Raw genomic sequence first — 17,443 nt, forward strand, 5'->3', positions numbered from 1 at the left:
AGAGAAAAGATATGGAAGTGGAAAGCATATGTATGTGTGTGTGAGAGCTTGTAGGAGAGGAGAAGAGTGTATGTGTGCATAAGAGAGCATGTGGGTGTGAGAGCTTGCATATTTGAAAGCATGCAGGAGTGGGAACATGTCTTTGTGTTTATGTGTGCTGTTGTGGTGGTTACTACCCTGAACCAATAAGTTTACACACTGTTAATGCAACTCCATCATTGCTATCTGCTTCAACAGCAAGGAGTTACAGGGAATTGGATTCAGACAGTAACCAGACTTTTTATGATTTGGGAAACCGATAAGCATGGGGGTATCCTGCATGGCGCAGCAGATACTGGCATAAGCATAAGCTTGCTGGGCAGACTGGATGAACCATATGGTCCTTTTCTGCTGTCATTTCTAGTTTCTAAGTATGTGTGTTGGAGTGATAGCCAGCATATGAAAGAGAGCATGTGGGAGTGGAAGCCTGCATGTGAGAACCTGTGTGTTTGTGTGGGAATGTGAACTTGCATATGAGAGAGCATGTAAGAGTGAGAGCCTGTGAGTTTGGAGGGGAATGAGAACCTGAGTGTAAGGGAGCCTGTGAGAGTGAGAGTGTGAGCGTGTGTGTGTTTGAGTGAATGGGAGCCCATATGTGAGAATACATGAGTGAGAACCTATATGTGTGGGAGTTAGAGTCTGTGTGTGAGTACATGTGAGTGATAGCTTGGGTATATGTGTGTGTGTGTGTGGGAGTGGGAAACTGCAAGTGAGAGGAGCATGTGAGAGTGGGAACCTGTGTGTAAGAGAGCATGTGAGACATCATGACTGTATGAGAGAAAGCATTTGTGTGAGAGAGTGCATGTGAGAGAGAGCGTGTGTCTTTTTGTATGAGAAAGGAAGGAAAGGAGGAGAGAGAAGAAACAGAAAAAAAGAGACCCTGAAAAAGGAATTGGGGGAAAAAAAGAGACTGGGAACAACTGATTAGAAAAATAAGATCAGGCAACAAAGGAAAAAAATTTTTTTTACTTTCAATGACTGAATATGCCATCTTTGGGAATGTGCATTTCTTATATAGTTTATTATTTATTCATATTTTTTATTTGTATATTGCCTATGCCTAAGCCCTAAATAAATGGTGAACAATAAAAATGTACAAAAACCAAAAGCCGTCTATTGCTCCTACCATGTGACAGAGGTTGACCAATGGCACCGATAGCCCTGTCACACGGTAAGGACAAAGGGCCTTCGGCGCCATTTTGATTAGTGGGAGCCGAAGGCCCGAGAGAGGGAGATCGCTCCCGGGACCCTCTGGACCACCAGGGACTTTCGGTAAGTCTTGGGGGAGGGAGTCAGGCAAGTCGTGGGGGGTTGCAGTTAATTAAATTTGAAGGGTTGGGGTGGATTTGGGTTTTCTTTTTGTATTAATGTGCCCTTTCTCCCCTCCCCTAAATCTCTACAATAAAGTGCCCATTAACTCTTGTTTGTCATGTGTGTTCGTTTTGACTACATTGTAAGCTCTCTGGAGCAGAGACCGCCTCTAATGTGTATCTGTACAGTGCTGCTTATGTCTAGTAGCACTTTAGAAATGACAAATAGTAGCAGTAGTAATTCACAATAACATTTTTCCATTTTAAAAAGGAAATGAACAGAGAGTGAGAGAGCATTGATTGAAGCAAGCTCTGGACACTACTGCATTTTAAGTTGGACAGAGATCAGATCACTAGCTGATATCATACAGGACATGGAATGATAGTTTATGATGAAATCCAATCATTTCCTGTTTTTTGATCAGAAACTAAGCACCTAGATCTGGAGTGACCAACTCTGGTCCGCAAAATCCACAAATAATTCTGGTTTTCAGGCTAGCCACAATGAATATGCAAGAGAGAGATTGTATACAATGGAGACAGTGCATGTAGATATCTCTTGCACAGCCATTGTGGATTTCCTGAAAAGCAGACCTGCTTTTGGCTCATGAGGACCAGAGTTGGCCACCCCTGATGTAGATCAAAGGTGAAAAAAATCTGTATCTAGTACCAATACCCAGAGCCTTAGTCTTACCCCAGTGCCATCAATGCTATCATTCTCGTACAGTGAAAGCACCGGAGCTGGGTTTTGACATCGTTCTACTCTTTCCATTTTCTCCAAGGTTACTATCTCAGTTACGTGAAATGGAAATAGCATTTGACGGATTCTGGGAAAAACATCAGCTGAAAATGGCGCAGTATCTGGAACTGCTGAAGTTTGAGCAGAGTTTTCAAGAGGTAGGACGGCAGCTCTATCCATGCCTGCTTTCAGCACATGTTCAAAGGGAAACACAAGTATTAAAAGGTTGCACTCAAACAAGCTTTTTCAAACTTGAGAACAGTTGAGCCAGTTGCTAAGGCTTGACACAATACCACATGTCCAATATAAGCCATGCATATTTTTCTATAAAGAGAAACCAAACTTTCATTCTCCCTTTGGTGTACCTCTCTCTTGTAATAAATGTCAGGATAACTGTTTCTGAAATTAGGAAAGAGATACATCTGGCTGTAATACGAGAAGCTCTGAAAAGTGTATTCTTTGAGGCCGATGCAAAAAAGTTGCGCTGAAAGCAGGCGCTGTGTACTCAGCGCCCGCTTTCCTTATGCACCCCCAGGCACCTCTCATGGGGGCGCGATGCAATATTTAAATTAGGGCTTGCGCTGTCGAGGAGGTGCTAGGGGCAATTGCGCGCCCCTAGCACCTCCTTGACAGCGTGCGCCTGAGAGAGCTCCGCTGTCAGCGGCTGTCAGCCTGTTAAGAAAATGGACGCTGAATTTATCAGCGTCCATTTTCCTAACCAGCACATATGCACTGGTTAGGAAAATGGATATTGATAAATTCAGTGTCCATTCTCCGAACCTGACTACCAGCACCTAAGGAGGGTATAAATCAATATTAAAGTGTCGGGCACTTAATATTCATTTATTCACTCCTTCACTTATTGCCGATTGGTCCCTTCACTGTCACATGTCAGTGAAAGGACCAATCTCCTTTCAGAAGGCTGTCCTGAAAGGGAATTGGTCCTTTCACTGACAAATGTCAGTGCTATTAGTTTCACTCTGTGTTGGACACGTGTTGTCGAGGCACTAATCCCCTTATTGCATAAGGGGATTAGTTAGCACCTATACAACCCGCATCCAACTGCAGGTTAAACAGTGCGCTCGGCTGCTTTGTTGGTATTGTTAACTAGTTGCTTTTGCTAACCTTGATTACTGAAAAAGCTTTTCAAATTCCTTAGGTTGCGGCTCAATTGCTATTTTCTGTCTCCTATTTGAATTGGCAGCCTTTAAGGCAGTCATCTTAAAATGTGTTAAGTGGAAGCAACTTTGGAGCCAATTGGGTTGGAGCATGATTAGGTCAGGGAGACAAAGAGTTTTCCTACAATGTTGCAGCTACCAAACCCCTCTCCCTCTTTCACCTGGACCCCTCAGCAACTTCCCATGGCCCCTTTTCTTTGCTAAGCAGCCCCCATTTCTCTCCAACATCAGTGGTGTCTCTTCCACCCCTGGAAACACACACACACACACACACACACTTTCTCCTTCATTCACACACACACACACACACACACACACACACACACACACACATACTTTTTCCTTCATTCACACACACACTTTCTCCTTCATTCACACGCACACACTTTCTCCTTCATTCACACACACACACACACACACGCACACACTTTCTCCTTCATTCACACACACACTTTCTCCTTCATTCACACGCACACACTTTCTCCTTCATTCACACACACACTTTCTCCTTCATTCACACGCACACACTTTCTCCTTCATTCACACACACACACACACTTTTTCCTTCATTCACACACACACTTTCTCCTTCATTCACACGCACACACTTTCTCCTTCATTCACACACACACACACACTTTTTCCTTCATTCACACACACACTTTCTCCTTCATTCACACGCACACACTTTCTCCTTCATTCACACACACACACACACACACACTTTTTCCTTCATTCACACACACACTTTCTCCTTCATTCACTCACACACACACACACACACAAACACTTTCTCCTTCATTCACACACACACACACACACACACACACACAAACACTTTCTCCTTCATACACACACACACGTGTGTCCGAGCATCAGGATGAAAATAGGTAAAGGAGGAAGAATTTGCTGAAAAGTGATAGGTATAGGAGGGGCTGTGAGGCTGCACTAGGACGAACAGTGCGTGGCATGAGGGCCTTACCTTAAAGAACACTGCATGAAGGGCTCAGTTTTCCAATGGCTTGCAAACTATTACGAGCACTATTAATGCTTGTAATTTAGCACAAATTTTCAAAAAGAAACTACCCACGTTGATTTTCTTTGAAAATGAAAGTGCTTGCCTATTTTACACTTACTGTTTAAGTGGGGTACTCAGTTTTCTTCCCCTGACCTAAGCACTCCCATAGAAACTCTAAAGATACTTGAGGAGGGCAGTTTTCTGTCCAGCCATTTTACCCAGGTAAATGCCTTTTAAAGAAAGACAAGTGTCATGCCAAATTAAAGTGGGTTTATTGTCCAGTCAGCTATGAGTGCCTGCCTGATCTGATACGTTTTAGACCCGAGCAATTCTTAAGCAGTCTTATCTGGGTTAAGCACGTCGGTGAGAAACGTTACCATGATAGAATAACGTGATACTCTTGGGTGAATGTCGGTATATAAAAACAAACAAATAAATTCTAAATTGTACATCATTCTCGGGCATGCTTTCACTAGTCTGTATGCATTAAACACAACATGGAACGTTAATTCGTGAATCTTAGTTCTTTAGTGGCCCTCAACTCGCTGTGTCCAAATCGAATCTTGAAAGTGTTTCCAACTCTGGAAGCTAAATATTCAATACTTGTTTTTCTTCAGCTCATTTTAAACGTATACCTTTTGTAACCCATCAGAAAGTTTATATTAGGAATAATTACATTGGTATTGAACTCTTTTTTTTTTTTGGAAGAATAAGATCTAATAGGGTATTTAGTAACCCAGAATAGATTGATTCTTAGGAAACAGACAAACTTTATCCAAGGATAAAGTTGTTTGCAAGCTTCAAAGACCACACAGGTCTCTTCTTCAGATATTAAGAATTCAGATTCTCAGGACCGGGATGCTACTAGAGATGTGCTGTCATTTTTTTCTTTCTGTTTTGATTAGTGCACACAGTTTTTTTTAGTGCGTTCTAAATCAAATTAGTGAGTACTAAATTAATGTGAGATAGTGCACACTTAAAAAAAATTAGGGCACATTAAATCACAATGACATAAAATGAAATAAAAAAATTGACAAAATTAAAAGAAAATTAAACCCAAAATAAAACAAATGAAACATTTTGGCTGCACACCCCTAGATGTTATTACAACTCTGAATTGGATGTACTTCAAATAGAGCCATATTTTCAAAGCAGTCGCTCTACTGATGTGATTATGCCTCGCATGAATATTCATTATATGCAGAACATGAATTGTTTTAGTAAAATATAATAAATTATGATAGAATTCTTCTAAATATAGAACCCAATGAGTCTCTACATCTTTTCTTATGCTTCATTATGGGTCTGTTGTGCAAATAAAAAATACTACAAATGATTCTGAAATTGTAATCTTCCATGTTAATGTCTATGTTTTATTACTTAGTTCAAGAGCACCTTTGATTATTTAATGATGCAGCAAGCAGCATTGCCAGATACTGGAGAGAGCCTCTCACAAGTAAAGCAAACACTTATGGACTTGGACATTTTACATGAAAGATCTGAGGTGAGTTACTTGTAGCATGCTTGCACACCTCTCTTCTCATTGTAAGAACACAAAATCTAAAAGTCCCAAAGATATCATTTGTTAGTGGTCCAGTAGGATAAAGATTAAGAACATAAGAAATTACCAAATTTCAGGTACAAACTTTTAGTTCTATTTAATGGATAGATTTCTGGGAAAAGAAATGCCAGCTGTTGAAACTATGAGAGAGAACTACAACATTTTCTTCTCCCCTTCTTCTCTGAGGCCTCTTCTGTTCTAGTGTCACTCTAATCTATCTGTCCATGATCGTCCATAGAACCTTTACCTACACTGTTGACCCAGAGGGATTTGGTTAAGTTCCATTTGTCCTGAAAATGATAAAACTTTCAAAATGTTACCTTTTTGCCACTATTAAATCATTTGAACTTCTAGAAAAAAATGGAGATGCTTAGAAAATAGAGTCCCTGGAGTTTTATGAATTCCATAGCACTGGTCTCTATATCAATGGCGGGGGTGGAAGGTAACTAGAACCAAAAAGTTACTAATAAGGGCCAAGAGTAACAGATAAGAATAAGAAAAAAATAAGTGTGAAAGCTTGCTGGGCAGACTGGATGGGCCTATTGGTCTTCTTCTGCCATCATTTCTATGTTTCTATGTTTCTATATGCAGATCCTTTCGACTAGGGATGTGCAATCGTTTTGGACGAATTAGGCAGTTTCGTTGAAATTGCCTAATTCATCCTGGTTCAGGAACCCCAAAAACTGAAGGAATTTTTCCTGAAATTTCAGAAAAATTCGGTTTTCAGGTTAATGCGCGCTAACCCAAAATTCTGGGTCCCACGAAAAACAAAAGCCTGAACCGCGGGAAAAACAAAATTTCCCACAGCGGGCCGAAAACGAAGCCCGAACCAAAAGGTTTGGGCGATGCACTTCTCTACTTTAGACACACTAATCTGTGGAGGTGAGTATGAAAACTTTCGTTTCATTCCATTTTCCACCTCTTTTTCATGTTTTTGTGTTTTGTTCTTTTTTGTGTTTTGTTTGGTTTTTACAATTTTTCGTCTAGTGCACAGTATTTCAAGTTAATGCATATTATTTGAGTTGTATGAGTGTACATGACCTCAAATAGTGTGCACTAAATGACAAAAATCGTTTTTTTGAATAATTCTATTTGTTTAGAAAAAAAATGAAAAGAAATAGGAAATGTCATTAAAATTGAAAGCACATCCCTAGTGATCTGCATTATGCCAATATGTAAATAAAACCTGATAATTTATCCTGCTAAACTGCCAGATATCAGGGTTCTGAACCAGGATAAATGTCCTACTGAATATATTTCAATAAAGTTATCTCATTATCGGCCTAATTTTAATTCCCCGGTGTGCGCCAATACCGGGAGATACACGCCTGGCCCGACCGCACGCACTGAGCACATTTTCAAAGCAACCTGGCCATGCGGGTACCTCCCTGTGTGCGCGGAAGAGCGGGGTTTCGAAAAAGGGGTGGGCCGGGGGAGAGTCTGGGGGGGGGGGGGAGAGAGTAGGTAACTTCCAAAATAAAATAAATTAGGTTAGTTAGGGGGGGTTAAGGGTCAGGGCAGAGATGGGGTGTGGACTCTGAGGAAACTGGGGAAGGCCCGATTGCATTGCAGCGCACTTCTAAATAAAATCCCCCTCCCTTGCGCACGCGAGTCTGCACATACGCACACCGATATAAAATTGGGCACGTGTGTTCGGGTAGCGGATATAACAGCCATGCGTCAACGCATGCATGTTATAAAATGGGGACGTCCGTGTGTGTGCGCCAGGAATCGTGCACATATGGACGCCTGAATGGTTCTTTGAAAGTTTACCCTTTTATGTAGTTAGATAACTTAAAAATGTAAGAACATTAGAAATTGCCATACTGGGTCAGACTGAGGGTCCATCAAGCCCAGTATCCTGTTTCCAGTAGTAGCCAATCCAGGTAACAAGTACCTGGCACGTACCCAAACAGTAAATAAATCTCATGCTACTAATGCTGGTAATATGTTGTGGCTATTCCCTACTTGGTTAATAACAGTCTAAGGACCTTTCCAGGAACTTGTCCAAACCTTTTTTTAAACCCAGCTATGCTATCTGCCTTAACTATATCCTTCAGCAATGAATTCCATAGCCTTATTGTGCGTTGTGTGAAAAATAATTTTCTCCAATATGTTTTAAATGTGCTATTTGCTGACTTCATTGTATTATCTGAAAGAATAAATCCATGTTCCACATTCTAGACTTCTCATGATTTTGTAGATCTCTATGATATCTCCCCTTGCCCGTCTCCTCCAAGCTGAACAGCCCAAATCTCTTTAGCCTTTCCTCATAGGGGGAGCCCTTAAAAGGGATGAAAGGGCTCCCCCTATGAGGGGGGAAAAGTGACCCATCATTTTGGATGGGTCACTTTTCCAGTACAACTATATCTTTTTTTGAGATGTGGTGAGCATCACAGTTCTCAAGGTGCGATCTCACCATGGAGTGATTTAGAGGCATTATGACATTCTCCATTTTATTCACCATTCCTTTCCTAATAATTCCTATCATTCTGTTTGCTTCTTTGACCACCACCACCACACACTGAGCCGAGGATTTCAATGTATTGTCCACTAAGATGCCTAGATCTTTTTCCTGTGTGTTGAATTCCTAATATGAAACCTAACACAATGTGTTATCACCTTGCACTTGTTTATATTAAATTTCATCTGTCATTTGGATGCCCAAACTTCCAGTCTTGCAAGGTCCTCCTGCAAATTATCACAATCTGCTTGTGATTTAAGAATTTTGTGTCATCTGCAAATTTGATATCCTCACTCGTCGTTCCCTTTTCCAGATCATTTATAATTATATAAAAAAAGCACCGGTCCCAGTACAGATCACTGAGTGACTCCACTGGTTAGCTTCTTCCTCTCAGAAAACTGGCCTTTTAATCCTACTCTCTGTTTCCTGTCTTTTAACCAGTTTGCAGTCCACAAAAGGACTAACTGGCTACGTTTAAATATCACTGACTCAGATTTGAAAGTTATCTGGGTATTTGTTCTTGGATAATTTAGCCTTAACCAGTTATATTGTAGCTGGTTAAGAAGTGATCCAAAGATATTAAAAAAAACCCATACAACACAGGTAATACTTCAACAACAGTAGGAACAGCGTTGTGCCAGAGTCCTAATATACCAGCCTCCCCTATGGTTCTGTGATTGTTTGGGCGACGTTACCGTCCCCCCTGTTAATAAAAAGTATTTTGGAAAAAAAAAAAAAAAAAAAAAAAAAAAAACCCAAAAAAAAAATCTAGTGGGCCTGCTCGCTGAATTTCTGGGTGGTCTGGGAGGGTTAAGGATGGGTTTGCAGGGGAGGAGGAGGAAGGAAATTCTATTTAGTAGATTTGGTGAGGGAGAGGAGGGTTTTTGTTCCTATGAGCCTGCAACATTTGTGAAACACTTTGGGGGGTTTGGCACGAAGTGGGATCAGACTCAGTGCCTAACATTTGGTTCACTGGCGTGGAGGGCTGGAAGATTAGGGCAGTAGGCCTAGTTATTTTTTTTTTTAGTTTGGATTTGTATTTTACCAGCTACTTTGTTTGACTATAGCTGGTTAAGGTAAAATTATCTGGGCACATGTACCCGGATAGCTTTGAAAACCTAACTGGCGATATTCAAACATATTACGAGACTTAAGAAGCATTCATGACCACATTTTGTGGCAACAAGGCTTAACACTTGCTGCTGTGGACCGTGCGTGCTGATCGGGTCATATTTAATCATAGGTCCTACCTTTCTTCCCGTGCATATAAAATGATTACTTCCCTTTTCTTTCAAATCTTGAAACTGCAGATTGCCCATCCCCTGCCAGCGGCAGATTGACCTCCGTAATTTTTGACCTGGCCCAGTGCTTAAAACTGAGTGGGCTGATTTCAGCCTGATGGATTAAGCTGCTCTTTTACTAAGACTCGTATGCAGGAGTAGGTGAGCCACGTGCTTCTGAAAACCACAACTCAATTAATTGAAGAGCTGGAAGGCAAAATGTTGCTGCCCAGGGAGAAGGAGCACTGACAAAAATACAGCATAGCGAACAATTCAGCGAAACGCAGTAAAAACAAATTAAGATTCTTCTAGTTTGTGTTCCTTTTCATTTAATTTCTCGAGATTTCTCCATAATCTCTGCAGTGCACCCTCCAATCTCCCCTCCTGTCGGTCTTAGCCTGACTTCTGCTCCCTGACCTTTCTCCTTTCAGTTTTATCTGCCCCTCGCACCAACACTATGGCCCCTTATCCTATCACACTCTTCCCTTATCTTAGTGTTAATTTTCTTTAAAAAAAAAAAAAGTGCCACGTGTGCCCCAGTGGCTACCTCCCCCATCTATTCCAGCTGCATCAGGGAAAAGGAAGCAAGTGACAAAGTATTCGGGGTCCGTGTCCTGGCAGGAAATCACCACTACCTCGCTCCTTAATGTCTGGAGAGGCACAGTCAGAGGTCCTGTTGGCTTGGGATTGAAGTGAGGCAGTAAGGACCTGCCACCGTGCTGTTTCACTCTGCTGCTGCTGCAGCTCTGGGATTACCTACCTGAGCAGAAATTCATGCCCCCTTGTGCACCCCCTTCAGGCACTCATGTCTGGCATCTGCCTTCATGGCTGGGCTTTTTTTGACATCAGGCTCCTAGTGAAACATGGATCGTTTTTACAAGGTCAGTTTCTACAGGTTTTGTACTAGTGAATTCTGTTTGTCTATGGCCCAGTCCACAATCTCATTCCAACTATCATCCTTGTGGGGTCATCACAAGCCCTGCTCACACCCCTGAAAGTTCAGGGCATATCTTAATCAAATTCCTTTATTATCACCTAGTGCCTTGATTTGGGGATCTTGAGCCACTCACCCACTGTCTCGTTCTAGTTATGACTGCTTCCCTGTCCATACGGCCTTTTCCAGGGAGGGTTATGATGCACTGCGGTTAGAACTGAAGGCTAAATGCATGCTCATCTTTCACCTTACCTTAGAGCTTTGCCTTCACATATCGGGGCAGATTTTCAAAGGGGTACGCGCGTAACCCCCGAAAAGCTGCCCCTTCCACCCCCTGTGCACGCCGAGCAAGCCCCGGGACGTGCGTAAGTCCTGGGGCTTTCCTGGGCGGGCTTGTCGGGGGGGGGGGGGGGTGTCGCAGCCGGCGCATCATCGGGCTCATTCTGGGGGGCATGGCCGTGGCCGGCGCGTCATCAGGGGGCGTTCCAGGGGGCGTGGCCGCTGCCCCCGGACCAGCCCCTGGACACCGCCTCGGGCAGACGTAACTTTTGAAATAAAGGTGGGGGGGGGGGGGGGGATTAGTTAGGGCGGGGGCGGGTTTGTTAGGGGAAGGAAAGGGAAGGTGGGAGGCGCCGGAAAGAAAGTTCCTTCCGAGGCCGCTCCGATTTCGGAACGGCCTCAGAGGGAACGGAGGCAGCCTGCGCGCGGCTCAGCGCGCACAGGCTGCCGATTTTGCACAGCCTTGTGCTCGCCGACCTCAGATTTTAAAAGATACACGCGGCTATGCGCCGGGTGCGCGAACAAAAAGTACGCACTCACCTACTGTTTTAAAATCTGCCCCATTATGTATTAAGAAATGTGGTTATTGTATTGGGAAACCACCTGTTTACTAGAAACCTGCCTTCCTGGAAATACATTTCACTATAAATGTAGAAATTTTAGGAAAAGGGAAGATGTGGCTATGAATTTATAACTTTAATCTCAATGGCAATGAAATAGATATACTTTCTAAGCCCTTAACTGATGCATTATTGGTTTAACTTTGGGACCTAATTTGAGATAACATATTTGCAAATTGGCCACCCAATCAGCCACTCTTCCAGATTCTATCACAAAGCAAGAAAGTGCTGATCTAATTTCTGAAATACCAGTTAGCCATTTAAATTTGATAGTGCTAGGTGATTTTAATATAACTAGGGCTTCTGATATTTTGTTTTAACCAATTAACCCAGAAAAAAACACCCCTGATGCAAATAAATAAATATAGATAGAATTTTTGTCTCTTTTTCATATTAACGACTCTTTGGTTGCAAAAATATATGTATTTGATTCAACTGGAAAAAGTATCCAACTAGGGTTTTCAGCTGGACAGGTTGTTCCATTAGGTTCAGTTTCTGGCCTTGCTTTTCTAAGGACCTGCAATAGTGAAATCAGAACCTACTATTCCTGGCATACAATGGGGTAAAACTGGATCTGACTCAGCCTGTCCTGAAAATCTGGACCTAATTGACAATCTTTTACCTGTGCCACGGAAACACCATTGTACACAGTTGGTACCCCAAAAGAACCCCAAGAAAATTTATAAATTTACAATTTATAAAATTAGAAGCTCTAAATGTAACTGATGGAGAGCTTTTTTTAAATTTATGACTGACTTGGGTCTGACATGGCAGATTTACTCCCAAAGGAGCAAAGCGGGGCATGCCCTGGATTTATTGTTTACTGTGATCATAACATGTTCCCAGTGGTGGGGGGATTTGAGGGCTGACAGGTGGGGCTGCAGGGTTTAGATGGGTTGTGGTGGGGGGAAGAGTTTGCATGAGGAGAGGGCCTGGAGGTCTCATATATTTGCTCAATTAAGGATCTTTGGGCTGATATGTCTGCAATATTTTAAAAACTTTTGGGGGCCTGGGGTTGGGGGTGCTATGCTTGACATTAATTTCAGTTTGGTGGTGAGGATTGAACAAGCAGGGCCAGCTGGCACCTTTTTAAAATACTGGCCCAGTGGTACAAGACCACCTGGGGATCGCTCTTGTTCCATTTGGATTCTTAAGACCCTAAGGATGGGAAAAGATGGGTCTGGGACAGGTGGGGGAGGGTGCGGGGAAAATGAAAGAGAGGAAAAAGACATGAACTTTTGTTTGTTTTTTATTTTGTTTTATTTTTTCAAAATGAAATGGGAGATTCTGTGAAACTTCCTGTTTTGATTCAAATATCCGCACATCTTTAGCAATTAATCACAAATAAATAAATACACAATGTCATTGCAAAGTCCTGCAGGCATGCTTTTTGTTCTTCAGACATAAAAATCTTTAGTGCTTTAAAATGTGTCTATTTTTTACTTTTTACAGTACTATATGTTAGTAAATTCTGGATTATTTTGGTGAAAATAAGGTATCCTCAGAAACCTACACTGGTTACCAGTGAATTTCAGAATCCTGCACAAATCAATCACTTTAATACACAAATCCATCCACCACCAACTTCAACTCTATCTCGAAATCCCCTTCAAACTACATTCCTCTAACAGACCAATGAGAGAAATTCACAAAGGAACCCTGCAAAGATCGAGCCTGCAAAGATTGAGCCTTTTCGATAGCAGGCCCAGATATCTGGAATAACATCCCTGCAGACCTCAGATTGGAATCCTGCCTCTTAACATTTAGGAAAAAACAAGACATGGCTCTTCAGCCAAGCCTTCTCTGAACCCCCTGACATTCACTAGTTTGCCCTTACACTATGCCTGAATGATGGCCTTATTCTCTGCCTGTACTATAGACCCTGACACTCCTAAGCACATTATACCTTATCTATCTTATCAATGTATTATATTTATAATTGCTGCCTGCTCTAACCTATCTTTCCAGCTGATTAAGCCTCCAAGTTCTTACTCCCTGTTGAATGTAACTTTACCTCTTCCACATCATTTGTTGATTTACGTTAGTTGTCACTACAGTTTTTTTTTTACCCTGTTCGATGTAAACCGATCCGATATGGTTTTTATCTATGAAGGTCTGTATAGAAAAGTGTTAAATAAATAAATAAAATCTGGTATTGGGGTTGAAACTTAGGGATGTGAATCGGGCTTCGGACGATTGAAAATATCGTACGATATTTTCAAAATTGTCAGAAATCGGGGGCTCCCCCACAAAATTGTTCGTGGGGGTTCTCTTATCGTTTTGGGGGAGGGCGGGAAAAGCGGCACACAAAAATAACCCCTAAACCCACCCCGACCCTTTAAAACTAATCCCTTAGCTTCCCCTACCCTCCCGACCCCCCCCCAAAAAAAAAAACCTTTTACAGGTACCTGGTGGTCCAGTGGGGGTCCCAGGAGCGATCTCCCGCTCCCGGGCCGTCGGCTGCCACTAATCAAAATGGCGCCGATGGCCCTTTGCCCTTACCATGTGACAGGGTATCCGTGCCATTGGCCAGCCCCTGTCACATGGAGGGAGCACTGGATGGCTGGCGCCATCTTTAAAAATGGGCGGGCGCAGCCGATTAAACAAAACCGCAATCGGGCCGGACGAAAAAAACCACGATGTGAACCGGAATGAGAACCGATTCCGGTTCCGATTCACATCTCTAGTTGAAACTAATCTCTTATTTAATCAGTGTTCTTAAACATTTTGACTAAGACACAGTTTTCAGGATCTGATTGAATCTTGTGTTTAAGGACTTCCTGTAAAATACACCATTAACACTTCATTAGCATGGGTTAAGAAGTGAAGGGGGGTTGGTGATGATACAAGGTTACCCATAGTCAAAAGTGCATATCCCTGATTCTAAAATGCAGAAAAAATATACAAGAAATAAAAGTGGCCACAAATATTGGCCTAGGGATAATACCCAGAAAGGATAAAACAAAGTAAAGAAATGGGCAAGGCAGTGTATTTATGCTTCATGCAAGAAACATGGCTGCAACTGCGGAGTGTCCTGTGCTGCTCAGAGCATGCCCTGTATGCTTTCTGCAGATTCTCCCAGTAACAAGTATTATTTGTCCAGGTACTCCAAGAAAGAATGGTGCTGGAGCAATGTCTAGTTCTAATAGTGTCCATAATGGTTTTACTGCATCTTAATTCCATCAAACTGAAGAGTACAATAATTTTTTTAAAATGGTATGGGCCGTCCATTGCCCCTACCATGTGGCAGGGGCCGGCCAATGGCACCGGTAGCCCCAGTCAAATGGTAGGGGCTAAAAGCCACCAGCACCATTTTGGTTAGTGGCAGCCAACGTCCCGGGAGTGGCAGATCACTCCTGGGCCCCCCAATGGACCACCAGGGGTTTTTGTGAGTCTTCGGGGGGGGGGGGGATCAGGAGGGTGGTGCGATAGGGGGAAGGCAGGGTGAGACAGGGGCTGGGCAGAAGTTTGAAGGGACACTTTTTGCCCTTTCAAAATTCTGCCACCTGAAGCGGCCGCCTCACCCTGCCTCATTGGCTCACGAGCGGCGCCCCCTAATGGTCAACGCCTTAGGCCCAGGCCTAGCTCACCTAGTGCTTCCACCGGCCCTGCATTTACACACACCCAAGCTCCCATTCTCACCCACACATACACTCAAGCTCCCATTCTCACCCACCCACATGCAGACACTTTTCATTAGGTACTGCTGCATAGTCAAAGTCCTACTTCTGCCGCAGTGGGAATGGGATCCTGCAATGGCTTTGCAGTTCCAGTGCCCCTCGTCATCATTGCGTGGATGGGTTTCCATGATGGCCTTGCAGTTCCAGCGCTCTTCTTCGTCGTCATGGGGATGGGATCGCGATGGCAAAGAGAAGTGCCGAAACAGGCTTCTTCCGGTTGGGTGGGCCTGGGTCAAAATCGGGGGTGGGGGGCAACTGCCACAGGTGCTTTCAGCTCATCACAGTGTAACTCCATCTATTCCACTGGTTAGTTCTCTAACTTTTAGAGGCGATTCTCAAACAGCCGGCATAGTTGCAAACTCTTTGGATGCTAGGAACATTTAGGGAAATTTTAAAAGAGAAACTCTGCATTGTTTGTCTGTGAATATTATCGTGTACAAAATATACAGGTAAATGCGTTTAGAAAATTTCCATTAATAAAATGTTCTAAAGCGTGAAACAAATTATTGTTAGAGCTCATAATTTTTTTATTTTTTTATTTTATTAATTCACTTTTTTAAATCACTGGAGAAAACCACATTGAAATTAAGAAAATGCAGTTTCAGGTAGTCTTGGCATAAGAGAGAACACTATACATATATAGTGAATGTTAATGCCTCTTTCCCTGAGGGGCTGGATGAAAACGCATTTCATTCTCTTTCATTATGCACTTTCTTTTTCTTATACTTTGTTAATTTCATTTTGTTTTTCTGTCTGTATTAGTTGTTTCATTTTTTGTGCATTATAATTTTTACAGCTCGCAGCTTTTTTTTTTTTTTTTCAGTGTGTAGTGAATTTTGTAAATAGCATGAACTGAAATACTTTAGCAGGCACTGAAATGCATTAGCGCATGCAAAAAATAAAATCTCAAATATGACATTTCATTGCTGTTGTCTTTTCAGATGGGAGATGACACAAATAGAAACACGAAATATTGTAGCTGTTTTCATGTCATTAGAGTATGTCAGCACATCCCTACTTTACACATTTCATGCTAAGAGCTAAAATAAGGTGAGGAGGCAATTAGCCTCAGGCCTCCTTTTTCCTCTGTAGCCCAGTTTATCAAGTATGGGCCTGGTAGTATTTATGGTAGGCATGTGCACGCTTCTTTAAAAGCAGTGCTATCTTTGTGGGAAAATGGATGCCGGCACCCCCCTGCAGGATGCGTGTTCTGTTTCACAGGACAAATCAAGCAAGTGGAAGAAAAAGGCACTCAGTACCAGCAAGTGCCCCCTGAAAAAAGCCATGTTGAAAAGGTTTAATAGCCCTCCCAAAACAAGCTCGATGAGGGTGGCAAAATCCATGTTAAAAAAAACAATGGAAATCCAAAGTGGATTTCAGTTACAACTGAATCAGATCGTGGGGAGATCTACAGGTTTTTTGTTTTGTTTTGCAAACTCGAACCAGCCCACAATTCTCCCATTCTGCTTATACTTTCAGAAAGTGTGCACATTCTAACTCCTGATAGGGAGATTCAAACCTACCCTTAGGAAATGGAGTCAAGTTGCAAAGGAGAGGGAGATGCATGCCATGGGGAGGATGGGAGGTGGCAGTCTTGGATTTGTCAATAGGCACACATTAGGTTTGTGCCTGTAGCGGCAAACATTTACCACCTTCCATCTCTGCTGAAGCTCATCCAGCAGAGATCAGCCCTCTGCGACCCTGTAAGAGATCCTTCGAGAAGAGGGGGGGGGGGGGGGGGCGAAAAGACCAACCGTGCCTAGAAACGCCGAAATCTTGACTCCGTCCCTGGGTGGTGGGTGCACAGAACAACCTTCCAGTAGAGGTGCTTGATGTAAAAGTGTAGTAACAGAATTTAAGAAGGAGAGAGATAAACACAGAATTTCCATTATTCTGAAGGGGAAGTCAGCGATCAACTGGATTCTATGGCAGTGCAGCAAGAAATAAAAATTAGGTCTTATAGCCCTTATTTTCCATGTTTCTGTGGTGGGAATGGAGTCCCACGAAACGCTGTGAGGCTCCTGCTTACCTCGAGTTGCGCTGTCATTGCCATATTAAAATGTACACCATGCCAAACTTCGTCAGACCATCAAGCCCAGCATCCTCTCTCCAACAGTGGCCAATCCAAGTCACAAGTACCTGGCAAGTACCCAAGCATTAAATAGATCCCAAGCTGCTATTCCTTATTGATAATTAGCAGTTTATGGACTTCTCCTCTAGGAACTTATCCAAACCTTTTTTAAACTCAGTTACACTAACTGCCATATGAATTCCAGAGCTTAACTATCCATTGAGTGAAAAATAATTTTCTCTGACTTGTTTTAAATGAGCTACTTGCTAA

The 17,443-nt window shown here is 42.6% G+C and overlaps 1 protein-coding gene across 4 annotated transcripts in view; it reads left to right on the forward strand.

The window, feature by feature from the left end:
- The window catches only part of MCF2 (MCF.2 cell line derived transforming sequence), a 169,690-nt gene that overhangs the window by 57,111 nt on the left and 95,136 nt on the right, over positions 1-17,443 (forward strand). For all 4 annotated transcript variants that reach the window (XM_029607776.1, XM_029607775.1, XM_029607773.1 and 1 more), the window contains 2 exons: positions 2,132-2,246; positions 5,669-5,788. In XM_029607776.1, the coding sequence (XP_029463636.1) occupies positions 2,132-2,246; positions 5,669-5,788 (235 nt within the window). The remainder of the gene's footprint in view (positions 1-2,131; positions 2,247-5,668; positions 5,789-17,443) is intronic.

Source organism: Rhinatrema bivittatum, chromosome 6, assembly GCF_901001135.1.
Source record: "Rhinatrema bivittatum chromosome 6, aRhiBiv1.1, whole genome shotgun sequence".
NCBI lineage: Eukaryota > Metazoa > Chordata > Amphibia > Gymnophiona > Rhinatrematidae > Rhinatrema > Rhinatrema bivittatum.